A 26,782-nucleotide genomic window follows, 5' to 3' on the forward strand; every position below is an offset into this window, starting at 1 on the left:
TGAAGTCCTGACCTCGGGTAACTCAGGATGTGACGTTATTTGGAAATGGGGCCACTGCAAGTGTAGGTGTCATTAGTTAAGGTGGGCTCTAAGGCCACCGGGGGCCCTAACCCAATATGGCTGATGTCCTTGTAAAAAGGGGACGTTGGGAAGCAGAGACAGCCATGCAGGGAGGAAGATGCGTGTTGACATGGGAAGACGCCACATGCAGCCCACCGGGAGGAGCCTGGACTCCCGGTGCTCAGGAGGAACCGACCTGCCAACACCGCGACTTTGGACTTCCCGGCCCCCAGCACCGTGAGAGAATAGATGTCTGTTGTTTTAAGACCCCCCAGTCGGAGGTCCTTTGTCACGGTGGGCCCAGGGAGCTCACACGGCAGTCATCCCAAGACCCCTGTCTCCCACCCTCGACACGACCACAGGGCTCTTGCAGCTAATGGCAGAGAGAATCAGAACTAGAGTCAGAGAATTAGGGACCAAAATCCATGGTCTAAAAAATAATCTGTTTTCTCATTTCATGTAGATTCTTTTTATTTCAGCCTAACATCTTGAAAGCTCAACCGTTGGGAGGCCAGGCAAATCGGTGACTGCACCGCCAGACCAGCGTCACCAAAACAGACTTGCCAGCAACCCCCAAGGCCCCACTGGGAGCCCCAGAGGAGGTGTGGGGTGGGCTGGAGTCCCTGTCCCGGGGGAGGGGGGCCCCAGCTGAGGACCAGCCCAGCCCCGTCAGAGCCCCGAGTTCCGCAGCAGGAACAAGCCGGGAGCCCGGCACCAGCCTGTCCGAACCCGGGCCGGGCAGGTGCTCTCATGGGCAGTGCCAGTCTGGCTGGAGAAACAAAAGCCCCACACAAGGAGACACGGCAGCACGCAGCAATGTCTAACGAACCGGCAAGCGCAGCCTCTCACTCCCCTCACCCATCGGGAACCTTGTCAAGCTCTTTACCTGTATTTAAACTCACAGCCCCTGTCTCAGGGAGGATTATGATTATTTCTATCTGATGGAGGAGGTATCCAAGGCACAGAGAGGTTAAGTAACTTGCCCAAGGTCACACGGATGATGACTGAGTACACCAGGGCCAGGCACTGTGGCTCCACAGCCAGGTTCTTACTGGCCACCTGGGCAGCCCCTCAACGAGCTAAGAGGAAGCAGAGGTCACCCCCAGCCGGGTAGTTACGGAGGCTTCTGGGCAAAGGCGAGGCTGCAGAATCTCTCCCAAGCAGTCTGCTGTGTGCACCGTTCACGCGGGGCCTGCCACGGCAGGCTTACTCTGACCACTCAGAGTAACAGTCTGGGTCTGACACCGTGACACCCAGGCACACGAGGGCCACACCCACAAGACCCGGAGAGCAGGCAGGACCAGCTACAACAGGCGCAGAAGGAAAACGTGGGCCCTCGTTCAGATAGTTTTAAACATTCCCAGGCACAACAGAGCAGTAAACCCAGCTCGGGGCCCTTCTGAGCACAGGTGGCTGTCAAGCCAGCCCTGAGGTCACACACCACCCAGGGAAGGCCACCTAAGGGGGTGCACCGCCCTGTCCATGCTGGGAAGCCCAAGACTGGTGGTGACCCAACGTGGGACAATGTCCTCGTTGGAAGTCGCTGCTGAGGAGTCAGAAAGAGTGAGCTGTGTCATCAGCAGTTCTCAGCCATGGTGACATCGCCCCAGGGGGCAGGGGGCCGTGTCTGGAGACCTTTCTGGTTGTCACGACTGGGAGGATGTTCCCGACTCCCTGTGTGTCCAGCCAGGGAAGCTGCTGACCGTCCTCCAGGTGCAGGAACCTGCCACACAGAGCTGCCCCGCCCCCCGGGGCCGCCGCAGAGAGCCCCGTCTGCAGGGTCCCATCTCAGCACTTTGCAGAACAGTGTGGAATTCCATAAAGCAGGAGCTCGAAGTCCAGGCTCTGGGAGCGAGGTTAGCGAGGGCAGTGGAGGGGTGGGTAGTCCTCACAGGTGTGCACCAAAGCTCACCTCACTGCGCCCTTCAGCTGTGTGCATCGTATTGCATGTAAACTGCACCTCTCTGAAGGTAAATTTTTTAAGAACTCAAATTTGGTTCACCGTCAATCATTTTGAGGCCACTTGTGGAACGTCCCCATCCCCGAGCCCAAGTTCCCTTCCTCCTCCCACACCTGGGTCCATCTGCCCTGGAGAGGAGCGTGGGGGAAGCCCCCCCTTCCTTCTCACCTACCAGGGAGTACAGGAGGCGCATGTGGTTCAGGAGCCCGGGGTCCACTTGCTCCAGGTCCTTGAAGTCCATTTTCACCAGCACGGTGACATTGTACCAGAAGCTCCCCGAGTTCCTCCCTGGAGCTGCACCAGGACAAAGGCCAGTGAGTTAGGGCTGGGACAGGGCAGGGCCGCCGGAGTCCACTGGGGTGGGAGCAGGGGATGGGAGGCCCCATCCTGCATCCACCTCCCTGCAGCAGTGGCAGGGAGGCGTCCCCACTTCTAGTCCAGAGGTGGGCTGGGCAGGGTCAAAAGGCCTGGGGCCCACAGCGGTGGGCCTTCCCTTGAAGAGATATACCCAGGATGTAGATATATCCCATAATGCTCATTACAGTGTAATGCTATATTGATGCATAAAATTGTTTTATACTATACCATGACTTTATTTATACTATAAATGTCAAATACTATAATAATATGGTGCATATAATACTACATATACTACATGCTATATTATTATATATAACATATACTGTAAACTATAGTTTAATAGTATAGCTAACGTAAATATTATAATGATACTTGATATTATTTATATTATTACTTTATTGCTATATATTATACCAAAGCTATGATAATATTATATATGATACATAAACACACACATATATATAGGCTAGCCGGGTGCAGCCCCCGGCCTAGAGAGAACTTTCCAGACCATGCAGGAGGCATGCAGGCCGGGCCACACCTGCCAGGGGGGCTGGTCAGTCCCCCGTGGACCCCTAGCCTCACCCTCCCCCTGCCGACATGTCACCCCCGACCACCCCACTGGGAGCTCCTGGGGTTCCCCAGCAAACGGGCGGTTCAGGGCTCTGCTCCACCAGGAATGTCAGCTGTCACCTCTTCCCCCCAGACGTCAGGGGCCAGACTTTGACAGCGACATTGCCAAGAGCAGACTGCTCCACGCACCCCCTGGGGACCCCAGCGACATCCAGCCCTAGAAACCCCTCCTCCCACCTCCCCCAGACCACAGCTGAGTGGGGGCCTCCTCTGCTGCAGCCCTACCTGGGGGCGTGGGGACCAGGCAGCGGCGCCCCCCTGGCCGGGGGCAGCATTTCTGAAGTCCGGGGCAGTCGGTGTCCAGGCTGCACGGGGAGCTGGGCGTCTCAGGCCCCGCCGTGGGGCAGGCCCCGGGTCTCGATGCGAACTCCCCGGACCGATTCAGGGCTGAGGGGGAAACGGCACAATTAATGATGCTGGCAATTAAAACACAAAACGAAATGAAACAAAACCAACGAGCGTGCAGGCACTGCGTCCTGGCGCTTCCTGGCATTGCATTCAGCCTGCGGTTCCTGCAGGTGCCAGCACAGCCCGCTGGCAGCCGTCTCCAGGCCTGGGCAGCCGCCCGACCCGCCACAGGGCCGCTGGCTTTGGATCTAATCTCATCTGACTGTCCTTTCCGCAGGGCAGTTTCAGCTGAGGCCCTGGGTGTCTCCTTTCCTGCTGGGCCTCAGGAGCCCAGGTGCAAGAGCTCCACCTGGCCCGTAGAGGTGCCCTTGCTGCTTCCAGTCCTGACAGCTCACTCGCTCACTCGACAGTTGTTGGACCCAGCAGTGAGCCAAAGACAAAGTCTCTGCCTGCAGGAAGCTTACATTCTGGTGGGGACAGGTATGCAGGTGGACCTGCAGCAGGCCAGACAGTGACAGCCTGGGGGGCTCACTGGGGCGGGGCAGGTGGCGGTCAGGGACCCCCCCCCCCCCAGAGAGGTGCACCTGCCAAGGTGGGGGGAACTCAAGCAGCCCTGCAGACATCCGCCCTGACGCCCGGGAGGCGAGAGTATGGAGAGGGAGGAGCCTGTGGGCCTGGCGGGGCGCAGTGGGGGCAGGTGGGTCTGGGCCACAGAGAGCCCCTTCCTGTGTGGGAGGTGGGCCCTGGAGGCTTGGAGCCGCCCAGCGGTGACAGGGACACTGTGGTGCACCGGAGACCCTCTGATCGCTCTGACCAGCTCCGTGTCCTATCTACCAGGCCCTTCAGGTTGCCGCCGGGGCTGGAGCTGCCCGGCCCCATGTGCAGAGCCGGGGGACCTGCAGCCGACGCCGTGGAACCCCCCTCGCCGCACTCTGCCGTCTGCCTTCCCCTCTGCTGTCCTGCCCGGAGCATGGGGTCAGTGCCAGTCTGACTTGCACGTTCATAGCCTACTCTGAAGGCTGCAAACAGCCCGTGGGGGGCCACTCTGGGGACCTCTGGTGACAATCTAGGCGAGAGGTGGTGAGGCTGGACAGGGTGGCGGTGCAGGCAGTGAGATGTGCAGACTCTCGTGGGTAGGTGGAGGCACCCAGAGGATGTGCTGATGGATGGGAGGCGGGCAGAGGAGAAAGAGACGCTTCCAAAGGCCTCCAGGCCCAGGCCAGGCGCCTGCTGGCTCCATCCCGAGGGCAGAAGCTGCGGGAAGAACCGCCTTGGTGGACGCAGGCTGGTGGCCAAGCAGATGTGAAGTTTGACACGTCTGCCAGACGCCACTACGGAGGTACACAGCAGCGTGGTCCGGGGGGGCAGCCGCAGTCAGCCCCCGCTGCTGGACACACGACTCCAGGGCCCGCACGGCGTGCTCTGCGTGAACACAGGGAGCTCCCGAGGGAGGAGAGGACAGGAGGGGCAGGCGGCTCGGCGGCCGAGTCACCATGGAGACAAGGGGCTGCTGGGGAGGCCGTGGGGGCTCCTGAGCAAGAAGACGTTTCGAGCTGTTGGAAAGCGCCGGAATCGTGTGAGGCTCCAGGGTGCAGCCGTCAGGGCACAGAGAGAGGAGACCGCTCCCCAGGGGACAGGAGACACCGGGAGTGTGCCCAGCGCTGGTCGGCACGGGCGGATCCCAGGGGAGCGTGCCGTGCGCCCATGGCGAGACGGCGGAGGGGGCTCCGGGCAGGAAAGGACCACCTCCAGGACGGAAGGAAGCTGAGAAGCCATGAGCTCCTAGAGGCTGAAGGCAGCAGAGAGGGGGTGCGAGGGGAGGCGGGACCCCAACATCGGAGTCCAGGGAAGGCTCACCCAGCCCTGCAGCCCCCAACCCCGGCCAGCTGCCGGTGTGCACACAGCGGCCTGGGGTGTGACCCAAACATGGCCATGCCCTCATGCACCTCAGCTTCCCCCGCCATGAACGGCCCACAGGATGCCGAGAGCACAGCTGCAGACCCCCAGGGCCCAAGAAACCGACCAAGGCGGGAGGACAATCTGGCTCCGGACCCCCACAAAGACAGGAAGACTCCTGAGTCCTTGGGGAGACTCGTGGCTCAGCCACATGGAACAGAAGCCACAAGGAGCTGCAGGCCCAGGGACGGCCGTCCTCTTGGGTCCCCTAGGTCTCTGCAGAACGCTGCACCACCAAGAAAGAGGGTGGTGGCCCCTGCTTCTGTTGGGAACACGTCACCAAGGACAGCGGCATCAGCCAAGGCAGAGCGGGCCCAGACAGACCGCTGAACTCAGGGAGAGCCCACCCCAGTGTTCTTCCACCGAGAACCGGCCGCCCTGTCGTGCTGTAGACGTTCCCCTCGGGAAAGTTCTCTCTTCCACGCTGTCCTTGTCTTCATGTCCTGGTCACGAGGGTGGCTGTACCCATGTCTCCGGGTCCCAGAGGAATGGCCGTGCAGGGAGTGAGTGGCCTCAGGCGCCTGAAAGTGGACATCCGGTGCGGCCGAGGAGGGACGCACCAGGCCCCGGGGGCCTTGCCAAGAGCCTGTAGGTCCCTGCTGCGTCTCCCAGGCAGCACGCCCGGGCGGGAGGCTAAGCGGGCTGCCCTGCACGTGGGGTGGCTCCAGGGCCACAGAGACGTTGGGGGGAAGAGCAGTGACATCCCAACCAAGTGTGGCGTTCAATGAACGGGGATGCCCAGTGTTGCCCCCTTAGCTGGACAAACGCACCCTAGACGTGTGAGACACCAACCTCGGGGGCAACTGCGGGGAGCGGGTAAGGGGACCATCTGCACTGTCTTTGCAACTTCCTGAAAATCCAGAACTATTCTAAACTAAACGGTTTATTTAAATAAGAAGAAAATACAGTCTACCTCCCCCCTCCAAAAAAAATATTGGCTTCCAAATATGGTTGCCTGATCCCAACAGAGGTGTTTCCTAGTTAAAGTTCTTCTTCGTCTTAATGTGGAGGCTGCTGGGAACCCCCTCGTGCTGCAGATCTGGCAGCCGACTGGCGCCCTGAGGGGACTGTCAACGGTTCCAACTTTGTAGAAAGTCACAAGCCTCCTCCTCCTTCCCCGGCTCCATCCGAAAGTGAAACGGAGCTGCCCAGCGCTTGGCAACCCGGTTGGTCCTGGTTCAGTGAGACAACAATGGAGACTTCTGTTGGCCGAGCCATCCCGGGCTGGGCGCTGTCGTTCCCACCCCCTCCTCTGCTCAGCGTCCCTCCGCCTGGCCGGGACAGGAAGTTCACACCGAGGGCCTCTGCTCATCAGCCTATGGGGACGGCAAGTCCAGGGGAGTCTCCTGGCCCAGTGGGGTCCTGGGCTTGCCCGCCGAGGCAGAGCTGCCAAGGAGTTGGCACCGTGGGGAGACCGTGCAGAGCCAGAACTGTCACTGGAGTCGGGACATTGGCTCGGAGTCTCCGCCCCGGTTCTCAGAATCTGTCCTGAGCCTGCAATCCAACTTGTGCAACTTGTGCATAGCAGTGTTTGTGCCGTGACTGTTCATCACTGCATTATTTACGATAATGAAAAATTAGAAACAACTACATGTTAAGTGGCAAGAGGCTGCTTAATAAAAGCTGGTACATCCATGTGACGCAGGGCCGCGTGGCCACTAAGGCACGCAGTGGGGTGATATTTACTGACGTGAGAGATGTTCTGGTTAAATTGCTACGTGGAAATACCATACGACAGAAAGTCCTGAACAAAGTGACCCTCCTCCACAAAACACCTGCCCTGGATAAAGACAGTGGTTTTCCGTGGGTGCCAGGCTTTGGGGTAACTGCTCCATGTTCTTCTCTGCGTTTCCGAATTTTTTGTAGGGCTTGTGAGCTCATTTTTGTCACCGTATTAAAAAAAAAAAAAAAAGAAACTTAACGTATGACTTTTCACTGCATTCCGAATGCTGGATGTAGAAAGTTGAAAAGGTCCCTTAGACTGAAAGTGATGTCAGGTGCGTGTTCACGCTTCTCTCCTTTCTTGGGAAGCCGGCTGAGTGGAGGAGGAAGGAAGGAAGGGCCTGGTGTCTTCTGCTGCCGGCGCTGAGACTCTGAGTCCCAGCCCGCCTGGTGGCAGAGGTGCCCGTCACCCGCTAGAGGCAGCCTCACCTCTGCCTTCTCTCCTGCCCGATTCCCAGGCCGTGCCCGACGTCCGCCGTGCCCAACGTCGGTCCCCGCTCCATTCGTTCTTAGCCGATCACCCGCTGAGACCGTCCCACCTCTTGCTTCTCCACGGAGCCAGCTCGTCACAAGCCGTCTCCCAGTACGTTTCCACGAAACACTCAGGCTCTGATGGGAAGAGCCGAGCAGGGCTGGATGAGCCGGGGCTGCCAATACCCGGGGTGTAAATACCCACCCTCCACGGGCACTTCCTGGCCACCGACGAGATGTCTCTGACCGCAGAGTTGGGAGGAGAGAGGCGCTCACGGCCGGCCCTCGCGTTGGCAGGAGCCACAGCTGCCCCCGGGGGTCACGCGGTTTGTAGAGGATATTAGAAAAGGCACAAAGGCCTGGGAAAAGGACCGTGAGAAAGGAGGAAATCTGGCCGTCCTGCAAACAGGACTTGGGACATGAGAGCTTACCAGCCGGCTGCACACAGCAGGCTTTGGAATGCAGGGGCGTGGCTGATGTCCCTCCCGGCCCTTTTCTTGATAGCCTTAAGAAGTCACAGGGAATCCCAAGATCAATATGGATATGTTGCATATCACTAACTAGATTCCTTTAGAATAATGTGTTTACGGCACCAGAGATTTTATCTATATGTTCTTTCCAAACATTCTCCCTCTCTCTGTCCTTTGCTTCGATCTTGCATGCCTTTCTCGGCAATGAATACGGAGGCTTGGAGAGGTGCAGGAGCTCTTTGAAAGGAAAAGGGTCTCTCCTCTCCCTTCAGCCTGAGATCGTGGTCTAGAGCGCTCTTCATTGCACAGTGACACTGGTAGAGATCTCTACACTGTTCACCGGGGCCCCAGCAGCAGCCACAGAGCCAAGCCCGGCCCTGGCACGGCAGGGACCTTCCTGAGGTCCTCAGTGCCCTGAAATGTTCCACCTCCCACCATTGCCACAGCCACCATCCTCAAATGCCACAAACTCCTCCATGCCCACGTGCAGCCTGGTAAACCAAATCAGTCTGCCAGGAGGTCAGAGAACCTGCCCCCATCCTGGCCTCACCATGGTAGAGGTGCTGCCTGTCCCAGCCGGTGCCCGTCTGCAGAGCCGGGACCTTTGGGTGCCCGAGGGATCGAAGAGTCCTCGGTCCAGCTCTTCTCTTCCTTCCTCATTCCTCGGGGTTCCTGTCTGCCTTCCCCCAACTGCTGTTGACCCTTCTAAGTCCCGAGGGGCCCCTAGGGCTCACACATGTCCCCTCACTCCCAGCACCCCAACCTGGCCCCACCTTCATCTCTCCCTGCAGCTCTGAGTAGCCCCCCCCCCCGCCCCGCCCTCGGGACTCCTCGCACCCTGGGACGCCCTAATCAAAGGCGCCATCGCTCCACAGGTGGGGCTGATCCCCCAGCGGCATTGCCTGGTGGCAGGTTCCTTGAGAGACAGGTAGTAGGGAAGAGGCCTTAGCCCCATCCTCCCCCAGGAAAATTAACTGTTTATCACTGCAGGGCAGCCTCTCTTAGGGAAAGTGGCTGTCCTGTGGGCCGCTGGTGTGGCTGGCAGAGCTGGGGGCAGAGGTGGCACCAATCAGTCTCCCCCAAGGCCTCCTTCCCCAGCCCACCTTGGCCACGTGACCTCACTGGTCCCAGCAACAGCCAACAGGTAGAAGCAGCGTGACCCTCATAGGTAAGACGGGATGGGGCAGGAGACTCTGGCCTTCCACCGACAGACCCAACTGCAAAGCCCACCTGCTCGTTACCAAGGTGGGCCCAGCACCTGGGGTCCTAAGGGCTCCCCACCCCCACCCCCAGGGAGGGAGGCTGCTCCCAGGGCTGAGAGCAGCAATGCAGCTCAGCGGGCCCCTCTGTGCGTGGCTCCAGGAGACAGGGAAGGGGAGAGCGCTGCGGGTTCCGGGACAGAAAGGGTCTCCTTGGTGACACCCTGCACCTAGGCAGGACGGCCAGGGCACAGCCTCTCCCTGCCAGGGGCCCAGGGGAGAACCCACCGGAATACAGAACCGCCACTGCACCTGCGGTCAGCTGACCCTGCCTGGTTTCTGTTGGTGGCGTTTGTGATGGTGGTGTCCTTTTAACACGCCTAAGGTCAGGCCTGATACTTGCTCAACCCGGAACCGCCAGGCGCTCTGTGCCTGTCCCCCTGCACCAGACGTCAGCTGGCCCCGTCCTCTGTGAGGCCCCACTGGGGTCTGGGGGAGGGCACGCTCAGGACAGACAGGGCGCCCAGCCAACGCAGCCTCTGCAGGCCTGCACTGACCCGAGATGCCACACCCTGTGGCCCTGCTCTGGGGTCTGTGCCCCAGCCTGCTGGCGTCCTGGCTCAGGACCCCCTCGGGGCACCGGGGAGCTGGTGCTCTCTGCACTCCGGGACTGCAGCCCTGCGTCTAGCAGCGACCCCAGCGTGCACCTAATTGGAGTCACACCTGTCCCACCTCCCCTGTACAGCGGGGTGGGAAGCAGACCTTCTAGAAGCCTGTGCAGAAACTCACCTTCGACCTGGTGTTGACCCAACATTAACACTCACCACCCCATGCACGCCACACGCACGCTGGAAGGGGCCATCTGCGAAGTCTCCCGCACGTCAGGAGATGGAGCTCTGAGCCCCCCTGGCGTAACCACGCTGGTCACCGTGGGAACCAGCCCCCAGCGTCCCACACCACGGCAGCTGCCAAACTGCAGGAAGCCAGAGGACGTGGGGGTGCTCTGCAAGCATGTGGGAGGCCCAGGGCCCCCCAGCTCTTTCACATATCGGGGTTCAGATTAGGATTTGGGTTGAAAAAGAGTTTTGCTGCAGTTTTTAAAAAGAAAAGTCTGACCGCAGCTGCAGAAGAGGTTGCAACGCTGGTTCTCAAACTCAGGTGCTTGTTAGAATAGCTCAGGGCCCATGAAAAAGTCCCGATGTCCGAGCTCGGCCCCAGACCAACCCTGCCCCGGCCTCTGAAGGCGGCACCCAGGCATCCGCAGTTTTAAAACTGCCCAGCAACCTTCGATGCAGCATCAAGTCTGAGAACCACGGAGGTTCTCAGAGTGGGGCCCCAGACCAGCAGCACCAGTGTCACCCGGAGCTTGTTAGAAAGCTGAGTCCTGGAGGTCACCCTGACCCACTGAGTCAAGAATCTGGGGGTGGGGCCGGGGACGAGCCTTCTAGACAACCCCCCGCAGGCTCAGGGCTGGGAGCCAGAGTTCTCACAGACCTCGCAGGTTCGGGACCGACGGGCATGCACAGCGACCACCACCAGGAGCCCCGGGGGGCCTGCCCCGCCCGCCCCCGCCCCGCCACACGCCCGGACTCACGCAGGACGCAGTAGAGGCCCAGCTGCTCGTAGCCCGTGCAGCAGTCGGTCACGTTCCTGGTCTCGGGGACTTCCACCACCACGTACTGTGTCCTGTAAACCGTCTTGGGGCAGCGCCTCCAGGGGACCCAGCCCCCGCAGGGCTCGTAGGTCACGCGGGACGTCTGCACCACCTCCACGCTCTGCACGCTGCGGGTCACGCGCTGGCTGCACAGCTGGTAGCCCAGCAAGGAGAGGCCTTTTTCTAAGAGGAGGCAAGAAACGAGGGGCACTGAGGAACCGGCCAGAGAAAGGCGCCAGGCTCGAATCAGTATGAGCGGTGGCCTGAAAGGCGTCCGGCTGCAAGAGGGAAGCGGAATGGCCTGCACTCAGGCCTCTCCTCGGACCCGCCCGGCCCTGCCCACGGCCGCCGCCTCCCCGGGCACCGGCAAGGTGTGACCCACAGGGGTAGAGCGTAGCCCTGCGTGCTGAGAAACCCTCTTTCACCGGCAAGAGAGAGGTGCCGCCCTGGGCCGGCACATGCCTGCTGAAGCCGGGGTCTCGCTGTGGACCAAGGAGGGAACACGGGGTGGAAATCAGGAGTCGGGGGCCCGTCTCCTGCTCTCTCCTATCTTCCCTCTCTCCCGCTCTGCGTTTTCCGATTCCACAGGCCGTGGAGTCTCAAGCACGCCGGTCAGCGTCCGGGGGCCTCAGGTCCCCACGTGGGAAGTGAACATGCAACACGCAATGCTTCCCACCACAGACACTTGCTGAAGGCCCATGCGGTCCAGGCAGGTGGCAATGACAATGACAGCTTTTGTTTCAACAAGGTGGGAGATGAATAAGTAGGTGTTTATGGAGGTCAGCTCGGCTGTCATCACTGTCATCGGGAGGAGAAGGGCACTGTCACGCCCACCATGGGACGAGTGTCGGGTTCACCTTCTCAGTCCCCGCACGGCTCCTGCGGGAGCCTGACTCCTATGCACAGACGTCAGCCCTCGTTCTCGAGACCCGGCTCCGCGGCATTGCCAGTGGACTGGCATGGGCCCCTGCCGTGGACTGCACCATGCAGTGCCTGGGCTCCCACCTCCCCGGGGAGCCTGTTGCTTTCTTTAAATGGAATCACATTCCAGCCCCGCCCCAGAAACTCAGAACGCGGCCTTATTTGGAGGCAGGGTCCTACAGAGGCATCGAGTTAGAGTGAGGTCGTTGGGGTGGGCCCTCATGCGGCGTGCCTGGCGTCGTCATAAAGAGGGGAACTATGGAGACAGACGTGCACTGGGAGAGGAGGGCAGAGACTGGGGTGACGCGTCCATCAGCCAAGGAACGCTGAAGGTCACTGACAACCACGAGAAGCCACCAGCCCGGAACAGATTCTCCCTCACGGCTGCAGACGGAAGCAGCCCAGCGCCGCCTGGGTCTCAGCCTCCAGAGCTGCGAGACGTTTCTGCTGCTTGAGCCGCCGGGCCCATGCGCCCCTGTCCCTGCAGCCCCAGCACACCAACACAGGGGCCACAAGGCGTCCCTCCCGCCCCCCACCCAGCACCTGGCAGGGGCTGTCTGCACGCTGGGCCTCAGTGCAGGGCGGAGGAATGGCTCGCACACGCAGTATTTGCATTCCGGGCGATACTGGGCGATAGGTAGGGCTCGAGTTATCGGTCTGTCTCACTAGGTGAGTGGCCGGACAGACTCTGGACGGGACACAGAGGTGCAGGGGGGGCAGTGCACACGCGGCTGCCTCACCGCCACACCGGGCGGCACCGCTGAAGCCTCCCTGCCCAGACCTCGCGGCAGCCCACACTGTGCGGAAAGCGAGACTCGGGGCTTGTCCCTTTTCCCGGGGATAAACGGGCAGAACCAACCCTCGGGGTCAGGCGGAGGGAACAGGCTGCAGAGACGGTGGGGACCCCACGCTTGTCCCAGAGCAGGCTCACTCCATAGCAACAGTGCCCTGAGCAGCAACCCTGCCCGGGGCCGGCTGTGTCCCGGTCACCCCAGGGCTCGGCAGGGCCCCCGGGGAGGGGGACAGACTGCTGCCCACCTTCAGCACAAGGGCGGGTACAGCAAGCTCTGGAAAGGAGCAGGAGGGCCTGGTCATACGGGGTGGGGCGGGGAAGTCAGCTGCAGGGCCCAGGGAGGCTCGGCCATGGGCTTAGACGTGACTTGGATGATGGATGGCAGAAATCGGCCACCTATTTAGTGACCGTGCTGACAAGCAGACACCCAAGGACGCCCTGCGTGAATTTAGAGAGGTAGATCTAGAAGTTGTTTTTCATCTTAACCTAAGAAGGGACCCAGCCACGTAAACAGAGGTTACAGCTCCTGGTCTCTAGAGAGCCACCAGGCCCGGCTGATCATTACACAGTGCCAGCTGATCCGCAGCCGGGCCCTCCACACGCACACGCACACGCACCTGCACTCATGCACACACACACACACACACACACACACTCATCTCCTGTGGAGCTCGGGAGAGGTCTGTCTTGTTTTGCTTTTTCCACTCTATCCGAGGCCACACGCCATCCCAGCCTGGCTTCTTGGCAGAGCCCAGAGAAGAAGCCTTCAGCAGATCCGACCACTCAGCGAATCTCTGCAGGGGCCGGGACCTGGAGTCTATGCCCAGGGGCGGGAAAACGCCACGGTCTGGAACTGGCAAGGTCCTGGGGCGGGCCAGCCGGCAGGCACGCTAGCCTCATGGACGCCGCTGCATGGTTCCCTGCAGGTGCCATGCCCTCCCGGTGCCCTGGCCCTGTCATCTGTAAAACGGCGGCTACGCCCCACACGCCACAAGGCAGTGCCCGGCACGAATGTAGTGAGAACTCAGCACAGACGCCGAGGCTCCATGGCAGGAGCAGACAGGTGTGGGATCGCTGAGGTTCTGCCCTGGCTCCTCACTGGCACAATGAGGGGGTCACGAGGTACCCCCAAGAGCCCTCCAGCTTCCCAATATTCCCGTTGAGCAGTGTGGTTTACACATTACCCATTCCAAAGGAAAAAGCAAGTTTAAAAATCACAATTAAAGCAAAATCCTGCTTCTGGGGTGAAAAAAATAATTTCAACTAATACAAAAATGAAGTTGATTTTAGAAAGAGAATGGATCTCTTTAAATTCCAACTGAATAAGTCAGATTTTCAGAGAAAAATGATTAGGAAGTTTGCAGTTCCCTGGATGCTGGGGCTTCAGGAATCCCAGGTGTTTTGGCAGCTCCCCTGCTCACAAGGCGTCCCCGGCCCGGCCCGCCACTCCCCAGGGACTCCGGCCCTCGGCGAGCGTGGCCCCTGGCCGGTCCCTAACCACGCTGGCCTCCCCTTCCTTATCTGTAAGGGACGACTTGGGTACACCAGGGTCCAGCAGACCTTCATTGTGAGTCCGTAGGAGCTCGCTGTTCTCAGCAGGGTCCAAGGACCTGCCAGGTCTGCATCACCCGAGGAAACTCGGAGTTCTAGACCTGCCGACTAGGAGTCTGCGTTTCCCCCCACTGACCCCCAGGCAATTCACACTGGGGGAGCCAGGAGCCTCCTTTCTGGAAGCTTGCACGGTGCTCCCACCCCACCGCCACCGCAGCCTGCTCCTGCGTGAGCTCACGAGAAAGCCAGGGCAGCAAGGAGCAGGTGCCACCTCTCCAGGCAGATGTGTCCCCGCCTGCGCCGGCCTCAGCAGGGCACCGTCCTCGCAAGACCTGCTCCCAGGGAGCCCCTTCCCCAAGAATCGCCCATGCCGAGCCCAGGCCCCTCACCTGTGAAGCCGCTGGCCTGGCTGGGGCCCACGGTGCCGACCAGGGCCAGCAGGGCCAGCCCCAAGGCCCTGCACATGGTGGGCGCTGGCGGTGCGGGGCTCTGGGTCTCCACCGCAGAGGTCCGGGCCTCTCCCAGGCAGAAGCACAGAGGGGCCTGAGCCGCCTGGGCCTGGACGGAGAAAGGGCCCTTCTGTTCCCTGCGCCTCTGGCAGTGGCAGTGGCTTCAGAGGGAGAGCCCGGGAGCAGTCCCTTATGCCTGCTTCGTCACCGCCCTCCGCCGCCACGGCCGTCTCCCTGGGGGCACCTGTGTGGCGCAGCCTATTCTTGCTCCGAGCAGATGGCATCTCTTAGGAAAGGTGAGTACCCAGCAGCCCGGGGCCGCATCTCGTGGCTACGCAGAAAGCACATTTCAGACCCAAATCTAGCTGACCCCGTCAAGCACAAGGTGTTCTCTCACCCTCCCGCTCTGCACTGGCAGGGGAGACAGCCTCCAATCAAAGTGGTCCATCAGATTCAGAAAGGCACCCTTCACACAGCGAGACAATGCGGTTCAAACGCCGCCGGCGACGCCCGTGCCCGTGGCCCAGCACCGTCCTCCTGGGGGTCGGCCCGAGGGCGCGAGGCTGCGCGCACAGAGACGGGCACTGCTTGTCCTCGCCTAAAATGCTAAGCCACGTAACCGGACCCCCAAGGAGAGTGGGACAGTAAACTACTGCAGAGCCTCTGCCGTAACATCACAGGGACGCTGGGAAATGCTCGCCGGGAAGGTGCTTTGTCAGCATTAAAAAAAAAAACAACCCACATAACAATGTGAAGTCAAAGCCGCAACTTGTACAACTCCATCTCCATAAAGACGACAACTCCGTGAGGTCATATAAAAGCGGACAAGACCCAGAAAGGGCCAAGGGAAGAAAAGGAAAGGTTTTGAGGGGTGATAGGGTCACAGGTGATTTACTTTGTAATCCGATAGCCATCATGGCAGAGGTGGCATGTGTTTTTAAATTCCATATTCGATTCTTTCTAGGTCAGGGTGCCTTTGATGGCCTTTCATTGCTTTGTCTTGAAAGCTGAAGCCCTAATTTTTAACACCAGATGAAGAAGATCTTGTTGGTTTTGCTGAGAAAACTCTCAGGGAGGTCAACAAAGCTCCATCTTGGCTGTGAGGTTCGGCAGTCTATTTCCCTTGTGCTCAGAACACAAAACAGTTCCTCCAGAGGGGACCACTAGCCTAACTCCCGCATCCTCGTTGCTACATCTTTGATTCCCTTATTCTCGGTAGGTTAATCTCCGAGGTGATCAGCTGCTGCATTTGGTCGGCTGACGACTAAACGCCAGATGCCAGGACAAGAACGCAGCAGAGAAGCTGGAAGTAACCAGCCAGCCGAGGGGGCGGCACAACTCATCTCCGCGGGAGACGACACTCTATACACCAGGGGTCCTCAAACTTTTTAAACAAGGGGCCCAGCTCACTGTCCCTCAGACCGTCGGAGAGCGCGCACTGCGGGCCCGGGACGAGTCGGCTGCTAAGCAGGACAGGCAGCGGCGGCAAAGACACCCGGCGAGCTGGATAAATGTGCTAGGCGGGCGGCATGTGGCCTGGTAGTTTGAGGACGCCTGCTATAGACAATCAAAGCTCCGTGTAGGACTCACTCATTTTTTTAAAAAATTATTTTCTAGTAGGAAAAGAATAAATGTTAAAGCTAGAACATAATATTTAAGAAAATGAAATTCGACTCGCACCAAAAGAATAAACAGAAAGTGTTACAGTTCAAGTAAATGCGGACATTTAAAAATGCAAGATTCCGCATTGTATTATATTACAATCGGTGTTACAATGTTTTATACATCATCTCTCAGAACTCCCGCTACTGTAATAATGTATGAATGTTTCTATAAAATATGAAGGTCAAATCAAGGAGAATAGTACAGTTTAAAACTCAGAATTGGTCCCTTGCTTCCTGTCATCTTCACCACCCCCTATGCAGTAGGCTCTTTGTTCCCATTATACAGATAAGGAAACTGAGGTTCAGGAGGGTGCACAGCTGCGCGTGGAAGATTAAACCCAGCTTGTCCAAGCCCGAAGCCCCCGCTCTTCCCGGGCCACCCACCCCTGCCCGGTCACGGTTCCACGGGGAGCATCCAGCGACAGACCCCACGGCAAAGGAGCAAAGCCGAGACACTTAACCAGCGGAGGACACCGTGGTAATGTGGAATTGCCCATAAACTGTCATTCTAGCATGCTTCCTCTTTATGTCACACTCCAGTGATGAAAGGAAAGCCTCGACATTAACAGTCTGCTCCTAGCCGGGTGGCTCCTTCCGTCCAGCCGCCTGTCACAGGGCACAAGGCAGCGTGTGTCTCGGCCTCAGGGAGGCATTTCCTCCGGTTATCACGTGTGCGTGTTTCTCTGCATGACGGCCAGAGGGAATTTCCACGCTTGCACTTTCCATGTGAACACTCGGGGGAGAAAACAGCCGCGCACCGCAGCCACCAGGAAGAGAAGGCTCTAGCCCTTTGTGACCCACACCGCCAGGCCCGTGTCCAGCCACAGGGCCGGCCGTCGAGGAGCCTGAACTCACTGTCCCGGCAGGGCCGCCACGCAAAAGCCCAGCACCTGCCTGACGCAGCGTCCAAGGACCGGAGAAGCGGAAGCCACTGGCATGCAAGGCCAGATTTAAGGACATGCTTACACTCGCATCACACTCACATGCCCACATACATGCACTCACAATGGGATGTGCACACATATGCTTACAGGCACACACAAGTCCACACATAAACTGGCACATGCTCACACACACACACACACACACACACTCACAAATGCACATCACTCTCTCATATGCACACTCACAATGCTCCCCCATATATACGCACATTCACACAATCACATGTGCACATGTGCACACACACATGCAAACAGACACGTATTCACACGCACACATGCACATTCTCACATGTGCACACTCAGTCTCATCTGCACACTCACACACGCTCACACTCAATCACACACATGTAACCGCACACTCACATCCGCGCACCCACACACGTGCACAAAAGCGCGAGTCTCCCTAGACGTGGACTGCGCGTCCCGTCTTCACGGCGCTGCCTGAGCTCGTGGCTGCTGCGTGTTTCCCACTTGCAGAGGGAGGGCTCGAACCCGGGGACCTTCACAGGCCCTTCCCATCGCAGGCCAGGCCTGTGGGACCCCACGTGGACAAGCACATGCAGGTAATCACATCTGCCGTTACACCCTACGGGCCAAACTGCGGCCACCTGAGCTCTGTCCTGGGACCTGGCCATGGTGTCCAAGGGGCGCAGGAGCCTGGCCACAGAGCCGGTCACAGCTGGGCTGAAAAGCTGCGCGTTGCGGCATGCTCACGGCGTCCTCCCGGAATCCTCTCGCTGTGTGGCCACTGGAGCGAGAACTGCAGGGCAGCTGCAGCGGGCAGGGAGGGCGGGGCGGGGGAAGCCCTGGTCTCTGAGGGCCGGGGGTGGGGGTTCTCAGGGAAGGCCAGCCGCGTAAGGCGGTCGTGATGAAGAGCTAGGGAGGAGAGTCGCACAGCTGCACACACCTGGGGGTGGAAGAGCCCCTGGGTGACCCGGTGCAGCTCCCACCAACCCAGGCAGCCGCCCACAGTGGCAGCAGCTTAGCCAGTGTTTCCCAGGGTGCGGGGAGACCGCCTGCGCGGGGAGGGCGGCCCGAAAACTCGGCCCCGCGGCCCCGCCCACACTCACTCAGGGTGTTGGGTGACTCAGGCGCGCACAAAAGCGTGAGGACAGCGACATCCTTCCGAATGCCAGAGGATGCAGTCCTGGGCGACGGTTGTGCTGGGAGCTTCCTCCTGCCGTGGGGTGGAAGCTGGGCTCCCTGCCGCAGCCACCACAGCCGGGCACGGTCCCTCCTCGGCTAGGTGACCACACACCACTCCCCGGGACAGCCTGCATCTCCCGCCCGCCCTCCCTCTCACACGCTTTATGCCCTGGTCTGTTTCCATTTTGTGTTTGCCTCTGCAGATGCTCAGCATCTTAAAATCACAGATTCCCGCTTTGGGTGCCGCTGCCCTCCAGGCTGGGACGGACGGAAAATGAGGACACAGCCCCATGTCCGTGCCGTCTCCAAGCCCTGGGGAGCATGGCCGCCTCACTGCCTCCTCGGGTTGGAGCCAGAGCGGATGGAAGGTGAGCAGGAGAGAGAGAGAAACTTCTGGAAGAGGCGCGAGGCCATCGGAGGGGCACCGTAAGGCCTCCACCGGGCGGAAGGTGGAGCTAGACCGGGCGGGCGGATCGGCACGTGCCGGCTGGTTTGCACCCCGCAGCCCTCGCAGTGGGGACGAGCGGAAAGCCCTGGATCGGGAGCCAGATGCCCTGGGTTTGGCCCTGGTTTTCCCAACAGCCAGAGGGATTCCCGTGGGTTGCACTTAACCTCACCTCTCTGTGCCTCAGTTTCCTGAATAGGAAACCACCAACGTGAAATAATTATGCCTTCTAATTTAGTAGTGTTTTAATACCTCCTGATTTTGTGGAGATTAAATAAAAATAATGCCTGGAAAAGCCTTCTAGAATTCTAGAGCATTTTTAAGGAGCCCATCTTTCACTATCATTAAGTATACAAGAGGCATTGTTGGGGAAATACAATCCAAAACAAAACCTGTTCCCAACCCAGAAAACCTCTCCACAGGGTAGAAGAGAAACAACAGTGTCATCGCTGAGTAAGCACCAAACCCGAAGGCTCGCCTCACGGGCAATCTCGCAGAGAAAGAAATCTCGCCCTGTTATACAGCCAAGCAGATGCGACCGCTCCCTGTTTTCGGGGCGATCAATAACAACTCGTGAAGGAAGAGGACGTGGCGGTACCGTTTGTCCCACATCGTGGACCCTGGATTCACCTGGCAATTGGGGCGACTATTTGTGTTAGTTAATTGCCTTTATCCAGAGGAAAAACAAACTTCTCACGTCTTTATGACAGGAGATAGTTTTCCTTTTAAATTGCAAAGATAGTTAGAATTATGCATGTTCAACCCTGGTGCCAGTGGTAGAAAATAGGTATTTATTGGTTTTTGTTTGTATTTATGTATGTATTTATTTTTTATCTCAGAATATTGCAAGAGAGAGCTTTGCAACTGGGAGCAAGCCGCCCACCAGAGTGAGGCTCTTACCTTCCCCCAGCCACTGGGAGACAGGGGTGCTACCTCCCTTGGTGTTGACATTGCAAAGAGACGGCTTCCGGCCCTGGAGAAAGACATCTGTAGGTCATAAAGCCAATAGAGTGCCAATCTAGTCTTCCAAAGGATTTATTTAGATACGTTTCAATGAGAGGAGAAAGTACTTACAATTAGAAGCTTTCTAAAGTACATGCTTAAAGAAGGAGGAAGGGAGGGAAATCTCTTCCCTTCTTTTCAAGACGGAGAAGAAGCCTCTTATTTTTAATTGGTGTTTGTCCTGCAGGTTGGGGTGTGAAGGAGTCTGACAAGTGCTCAGGGTGACGTAACAGGGGGATGAGACTGGGCGCCTTCCGGGGTCTCTCCAACTCCAGGATTCTGAGCCTCAAGGACAAGCTTTAGGGTCTGGTAATAACAGCGTAAGTCCTGCAATCGGGAATGATATTTGTCCTCATAAGTAATGTTTTGATGAAGAATTAGCAGTTCTTGTAAAGAAGCTAATGCAAGTGCAGAAACAGAAACATATCCAAAGCGGGGTCCCAGGTCTCAGCCGGGGAGGGCAGACTGGTCCAGCAAACGGGGTCTCGGCTAAACCTGGCATCCTGACTTCTAGGTGGCACTCTGGCCTGTCCGTGCGACTGGGGCCGTCCTCAGCACTCTGGACTTTAGAGCTTTGGTTCCATGTAGTTGGAGGGTAACCGGCTAGGTCCCTACCAGCACCAGCACTTCATACTGGATCACCTCTCTAGGCACATGTTGAAATATGGTGCTTCTAGAACCAATAATTTATATTATCATGTGAGCTTGAAATGATGAAGCAAGACCGATGCAATCTGAATTAAAACACAATAATTACATGAATGAGTTTACAGTGTGGCGTAGTGGAAACCTTTCTGCCGAAGGATTCCAAATAAGTTCCACCCAGAACAGAGCGGAAGGCTCCAGGCAATACCCATCACTCTCAGCAGCTGTGTCCCTGGGATCACCCCCGGAAAACACCGTGGCCCGGGGGCCGGGAGTCTCTCCACCCGGTGGAGGTGGGAGTTAAAAGCAAATTGCAAAATTATTTCGCACTAACTTGAGTCAGCCTTTTATTTTTAAGAGGAAAAGAGAGGACGTTTGCACACCCCCACCATCAAGGATTTTAGGAATTAAGAAGAGAAAACAGTTGATTCAATAAATGCAATACATGATTTTTACATTCTCAGATTCGCGCTGTGTGCGTCAAGATTTTCCAGAAAAATAGAAAATTTATAATAAAAGAAATTTATCATTAGGAGAAATCGGCTCACACAATTACAAAGACTGGCGAGTCCTGAGATCTGTAGGGTGAGTCTGAGAGCCCCGAGAGAGGGGGCGGTGCAGTGCCAGGCCCAGGGTGCAATCTGATACCCTCAGTCCATGGATTTCAATATTAATCACATCAGATTGAAGGGAGGGGTCTTCACAGGCGTGGCTGGCAGAGAAAGGACTAGGCTGGAATCCTCCAGAAAGCCAGGGACCTGACTCATTGGTAACGGTTGCAGACCTTCTGCCTGGGCTCCGCAAACTGTCGGAAGCCCCGGGCCCAAAGGCATTGGCACGTGCCCGTGTTGCTTCAGACTGACACCCATGGTCCTGCACGTGTCATCTACAGACCCCACATGTTCTGCGTGTCTCTCTGTTCATCCCGGATAAACTCTGCTGGAGCCAGGGTGCTCCAGGGGGCAGAGACGAGGGGAGAGGGACAGAGGGCAAGTGGGGGTGGTGGGCAGAGCCGGCTGAGGGACCCCACGAGGGTGACCCACAGGTGTGAGTGTCCTGTGGCTGCCACAACTAAGAACCGCAAGCCGGGTGCTCCATCCCCTCACAGCCCCGAAGGCTGGGGTCTGAAGTCACCGTGTCAGCAGGCAGGTTCCTCGGGCGGGGGGCGTACAGAAGAAGCCCCTCCCTGCCTCCTCCAGCCTGTGCCGCCCACACCCTGCCCTCCTTGGCACGGGGACCCATCGCCCCACTCTCCACCTGGCGTCTCATGGGCTCCCCTCTGTGTGTCTCAGCTCTCCCCTCCCTTCCCAGTGGGGCCAGGATGGTCTCACCGTAAGATCCTCGCCTTAATTATACCTGCAAAGACCCTATTTCCAAGTAATAAGTTCACGTTCACAGGCACCTGGGGTTAGGACTTGGACGTATCTTTTTGGAGGGGACTGTCATTCAATCCCGTTCATGGGGTGGCCTTGGCCAAGGGCCCTTCCTTCCTGTCCTCGCTGGCAAATGCCCTGGGCAGAACTAGGCCTGGGCTGCCAGCCTGGCTGCCCCCAGGGTCTAAGCCACCTTTCCCGGGGCTGGGCTGGGCTTTTCTTAAGGAGCTCCCACAACTGAGCAGCGCATCCCGGTCTCATGGGGTCCAGGTGTCGCTGGTGGAGGTCCTGCCTCCTGAGAAACCCCTCAGTCCCAGCAGCCCGGGGTGGTTGGTCACATGATACTTAAGGCAGGGATGGAAGCCTCTGGACTGGCCCCCCTGGAGCGCCCCCTGCCTCCAAGACCCCAGGTTGGCACACATCACCTCCCCCCCATCCCCCGGAGCACCACTCCATCGGGCCACCTGCTGGTCCTCTGCTCGGCCCGGACGAGAGGAAGGCGTGCACGCCACCGTGCCGGTGCCGTAGCTGAAGCAGGAAGTCCTTTCGGAAGCAGCCCGTGCACACCTGCCTCCCATGGTCGGGCAGACCGAGCCCCCTCTTGCCCTCTGACCCTCTCCCCTTGTCTCTGCCCCCTGTAGCCCCCACCCCCCGGTTCCAGCAGAGTTTATCTGGGGTGAACAGAGAGACACGCTCAGAACATGTGGGATCTGTGGATGACACATGCATGAGAATACGTGTCAATCTGAAAAGGCCTGGCCACGTCCCAGTGCCTGTGGGCTTGGGGGGTTCCGACATCTCAGCGCCCGGGGGACGGTCTCCAGAGTGGCTGGCGAGTCGCATCCCTCGGCGTTTCTGGACGGTGCAGCCCGATGGTTTCTCTGCCAGCCACGCCTGCAAAGGGCCCTCCCTTTGAGCTAATGGGTCTGTAATGCTTTTATCCCACTAAAAAAAAAAAAATCTCCCCCCTCCATTCTGGCATGCGAGAGCAGCGCTGGGTTTGGCTGCATTATCTCAGCCGCATCTGGTTTGGTTTCCCTGCAGGGCGGCTCAGTCGCTGGCACTCGGCATTGGCCGTGCACAGCCCTGACTCACCTCTTTGCAAACCTTCCCCTGCTTTTATTTGGAAATTCTCTGTTTCTTGTAACCTCCATGGTGAGCTGTGTTCAGAGAGTGTTATTTTTGTCCCGAGGCCTTTGTCCCCGTGGGATGGTCCCTAGGTCTGGCATGGCAGCCTCAGCAGGGGAGGGGGAGAGGCCTGAAGCCCAGCACTGGGGGAGTCCAGAGACCGCCGCCCCCTCCCCCTCCCCGCTCCGTCTGTCGGGACCTCACACGGGAAAAGCCGACTTGTCTGAGAAAACGACAGTCCGAGGTGCTGACCATGACGCTGGCAGCGGTGACTGCCAGCCCTGCCCTGCCCCGCCCCTCCCGCACCATCCAGCATGCTGAGTTTCTGAGGCAGCTGAGCGAGCTCAGGGACTCTTGGGCCTTGGTGGGGGACATCTCCCAAGACCGAGGCCAGAGCCGCCCTCCCTGGGCGCTGCTGTGTGGGACCCGGTCCTGGGCCAGTGGAGGAAAAGGACAGTCATGTGGGCCCGAGAGTGTCCGAGCACGTGGCTTGCTGGGCCGGGCTGGGGCGTGTGGGACCAGAGCACAGGGGGAGGCCTCAGGTCCGGGCCTGGGACCTGTGGCTGCTTCTCACTCGGAGGAGCAAACTCGCCTCCCCTTGTCGTGGGCAAGCCCCGGCAGTTTCAACTCCTGAGACAGCTCAGACAGGCGTGGGAGACAGGAAGTGAGAGCTGGGGGAGGGAGTCAGTGGCGGGGGTTGGGAGGAAGGTTGATATAGAAAATGCACATTAAGAAGCAAAAGTACAAGAAAGGAGAGGGAGAGAGAGAGCAAGAGCGACTGCCCGCACACATCTGTGCTTGGAGCGTCCGTTCTGTCCACCTGCCAACCCGTGTGCAGAGCCGGAGCCCCGCCAGCCCGCCCACTCCTTCCCCACGCACATTCCCTGTGCCTTCCGCGGGCCACCCCAGCCCCAGAAAGCCTTAAAGTCTGTTGTGGGTTAAATGGTGTCCCCCAAAATGATACGCTGAAGTCCTAGCCCTCCGTGCCTGTGGATGTGACCTTGTTTGGAAATAGGGCGAACCCTAAGTCCCACAGGGCTAGCGTCCCCCTAAGAAGAGGGAAATCTGGACTCCGAGGAGAGAAGGCCGTGCACAACCGGGGCAGAGACTGGAGGGACGCCGCTGTGAGCCAAGGAACGCCAGGGCCTGCCCCAGCCACGCCGGCTCCAAGAGGCGAGGAAGGGCAACACCCGGAGTCTCACGGCCCTGCCCACACCTCGGCTTGGACCTCTGACCTCCAGAACCGGGAGAGCCCCCCAGTGCGTGTGCTTTGTTGGGGCAGCTGTGGGGGACCAACACAGAGTGTAACGGGAAGACAGCAGTAAACATGAGTCCACTGCTAACCACGCCAGGACCACGAGGCACAGGGGGGAGGTTGAGATCTGCAGGAGAGGAGGAAGCCGGGCCTTCCCGAGGGCTCGGGGCCGGGAGCTTGGTTCACCCAGGACTGAAGGAGGACGGGGACGCCAGGGCGCAGAGCTCCCTGTGTCCCCACCCTGCCATGCCACCCCCTCCTCCCAGCTGCCCGCCAGGCACTCCCCCTGCCCGGCCCCAGGACATGGGGCATCTGAGAGCTGCACCTCTCTCGAGGTGATGTCGGGGCAGAGCACCAGCCAAAGTGGGCCCCGTGCCCTCCAGTCCGGCGTTCGAGGTGTGACCTCACAGGCTCCCGGTGACCCCGGGCTCCGTATCGCTCCGGGCTGGATCAGAAGGGGCCGACTTAGATTTCAGCGGGAGGAATTTGGGTCAGATCCCGAGGACTGTTAAGCCCTGGAATGCCTTGTCTGGGGCGCTGTGACGAGGGAAGCTGGCGTCGGGCGAGTCTGCCGGCCAGGTGGTGCTCCCCCGTCCCGCCCGGGGGTCTGTCCCCATCCGGGTCCCCCCAGCCCCTGTGCCCGAGAAGACAGCCTCGGAGCAAGGGAGGCTGTTCCCTTCCCGAGTCGGTGGCCTCAGCGGAGGCTGAGGGACCCGCTCTGCAGGCTGCAGCCCTCAGGGTGCAGAGACGGCTGGGCCCGCTGGCCGCCTAGAAGACAAGGAGGAAGAAGGCTGCCACGGGCCTTGGGGACCGCACAGACCCAGGTCTGTCTGCCTTCTGAGTGGCCTCGGAAGGCTCCCAGCCTGGGTCCTCGCCTGCAGGCAGGGCCTGGCAAAGTGCACCCACGGCGGCAATGTGAGCGCACTCGAGCCCCGAGGACGTCACCGCCGCTTGGCGAGGTCGGTCCCCTTGCTTGCCCGTGTGAGGACCGGGTGTGAGAGTGACCTCGCTGGAGCGGGCTGCACGTCCACCACAGCACCGTCGTCCAACCTGGGACCCGGGGCCAGAAGGTCCCCTTGCCCTTGGCCGTCTCTGGAGATGTCCAGGCAGGCAGCGAGGGCCTGGCCCCGGACCCCCACTGGTCCCAGATGAGAGCCGGCTGGCGCTGGAGGAGCCGTCCCCACAAGGCAGGGGACTCTCAGCCTGGGCCAGGGCAGGGCTTCCAAGGGGGTCCCCCAGTAGCCGGTCAGGGTTGAAGTGAGCATGTGGCATCGTGGTGGGCAGGACAGTGTGGATCACAACACATGTCAGATAAGGACATGGGGCAGGGGACTGTCACCTCTCCCGCTGTTGGCCCTTTTATCCTTTATGGCAGCATGAGTGAAGGTCATCCCTCCCCGACAGATGACAGACAATGCAGAGGGTGGAATCAGGACCTAAGGCTACCTCTTCCTGATACCCGGCATACAGTAGGCACTCAGCAGGTGCTTGCTGAACCAACGGCCTGGGGTCGGCACGCATGCACGTTAGGGGGTCACCAGAGACAAGCAGGCAGAGGAGTACTCCCCTCCGCCACCCTCCCTGATTCTCTCCCCGGCTGCATCTTGTCTTAGGGACCCGTCAGGGGCCCAACGGAGCCACGGCCGCGCCTCCCAGAGTAACCACAACCGGCGGGAGAGTGCCTCCTCCTGGTGGTCGAGGCGCAGACCGGTCTCACGTCCTTTCCTGAGCAAATCTCGGATGGGGAAAGTCGCCGTTTCTTCACCTCCTTCCTGCCAGGGAGTCCAGGAGAGAGAGGAAGTCACTCCCTGCTGAGAAATGGATGCCCGTGGTCCCTCGGTCTCCGAAATACAATTAAATGTCGTGCTGTCACACATTTAAAATCCTTTAGAGGCAGTTCCCTCTAAAGCGACGGGTTTACAAACCACTGGCCCAGAAAAGAGGCTCGCTGCTGTGCCAGGAAGACGTGGGGTGACTCGGAGCTGGCCCCTGCCTCCCTCCCGGCTGCTCCGATTTCCGAGCGCCGCCGAGGGCTCAGGGAGAACTGCAAACTGCCACTACCAGGGGACTCTCTTTGGCAGGAAACGGGCGATCGGGAAATCCTGGTGGGGAACTTACGCTCTTTTTTTTCTCTCTCTTGTCTTTTTTTTATTTCAGCATATTATGGGGGCACAAACGTTAAGGTCACATACATTGCCCTTGTCTCCCTTCCCCGCTGGAGTCAGAGCCTCAAGCGTGTCCATGCCCCAGACGGTGGGCACCGCACTCACCATGTATGTATATACCCGTCCCCCCCCCACCTGCCCACAGATGCTGGCGAGCATGTGGAGAGACAGGAGCACTCTTACACTGCTGGTGGGACTGCAAATTAGTGCAACCTCTGTGGAAAAGGATCTGGAGATACCTCAAAGAGCTAAAAGTAGAAATGCCATTCCACCCAGCAATAGCATTGTCAGGCACCTACCCAGAAGGAACTTAAGCTCCTAACACCAACGCGGCACAAGGCAGAGACCTGGCTGGAAGCCCGCCCCGGGGCGAGACAGTCCCTTCCCCGCAGCCTGGCGGGCAAGGCGGCCAGTCGCCCCGGCGGGTCTGGTTGCAGGTCCCGAAACTTGGCGTTTCCTTCCAGATGAGTA

The 26,782-nt window shown here is 59.1% G+C and overlaps 1 protein-coding gene across 1 annotated transcript in view; it reads right to left on the reverse strand.

Moving 5' to 3' along the window:
* Positions 1 to 14,560, reverse strand: part of UMODL1 (uromodulin like 1) — a 64,957-nt gene extending 50,397 nt beyond the window's left edge. Inside the window, exons 1-4 of the mRNA XM_076008839.1 lie at positions 14,485 to 14,560; positions 10,771 to 11,013; positions 3,236 to 3,397; positions 2,193 to 2,314 (exon numbers count right to left, since the gene is read on the reverse strand). Of these exons, the coding sequence (XP_075864954.1) occupies positions 2,193 to 2,314; positions 3,236 to 3,397; positions 10,771 to 11,013; positions 14,485 to 14,560 (603 nt within the window). The remainder of the gene's footprint in view (positions 1 to 2,192; positions 2,315 to 3,235; positions 3,398 to 10,770; positions 11,014 to 14,484) is intronic.
* Positions 14,561 to 26,782: the final 12,222 nt, after the last annotated feature.

This window comes from Microcebus murinus, chromosome 1 (genome assembly GCF_040939455.1).
Source record: "Microcebus murinus isolate Inina chromosome 1, M.murinus_Inina_mat1.0, whole genome shotgun sequence".
In the NCBI taxonomy this organism is placed as follows: Eukaryota; Metazoa; Chordata; class Mammalia; order Primates; family Cheirogaleidae; genus Microcebus; species Microcebus murinus.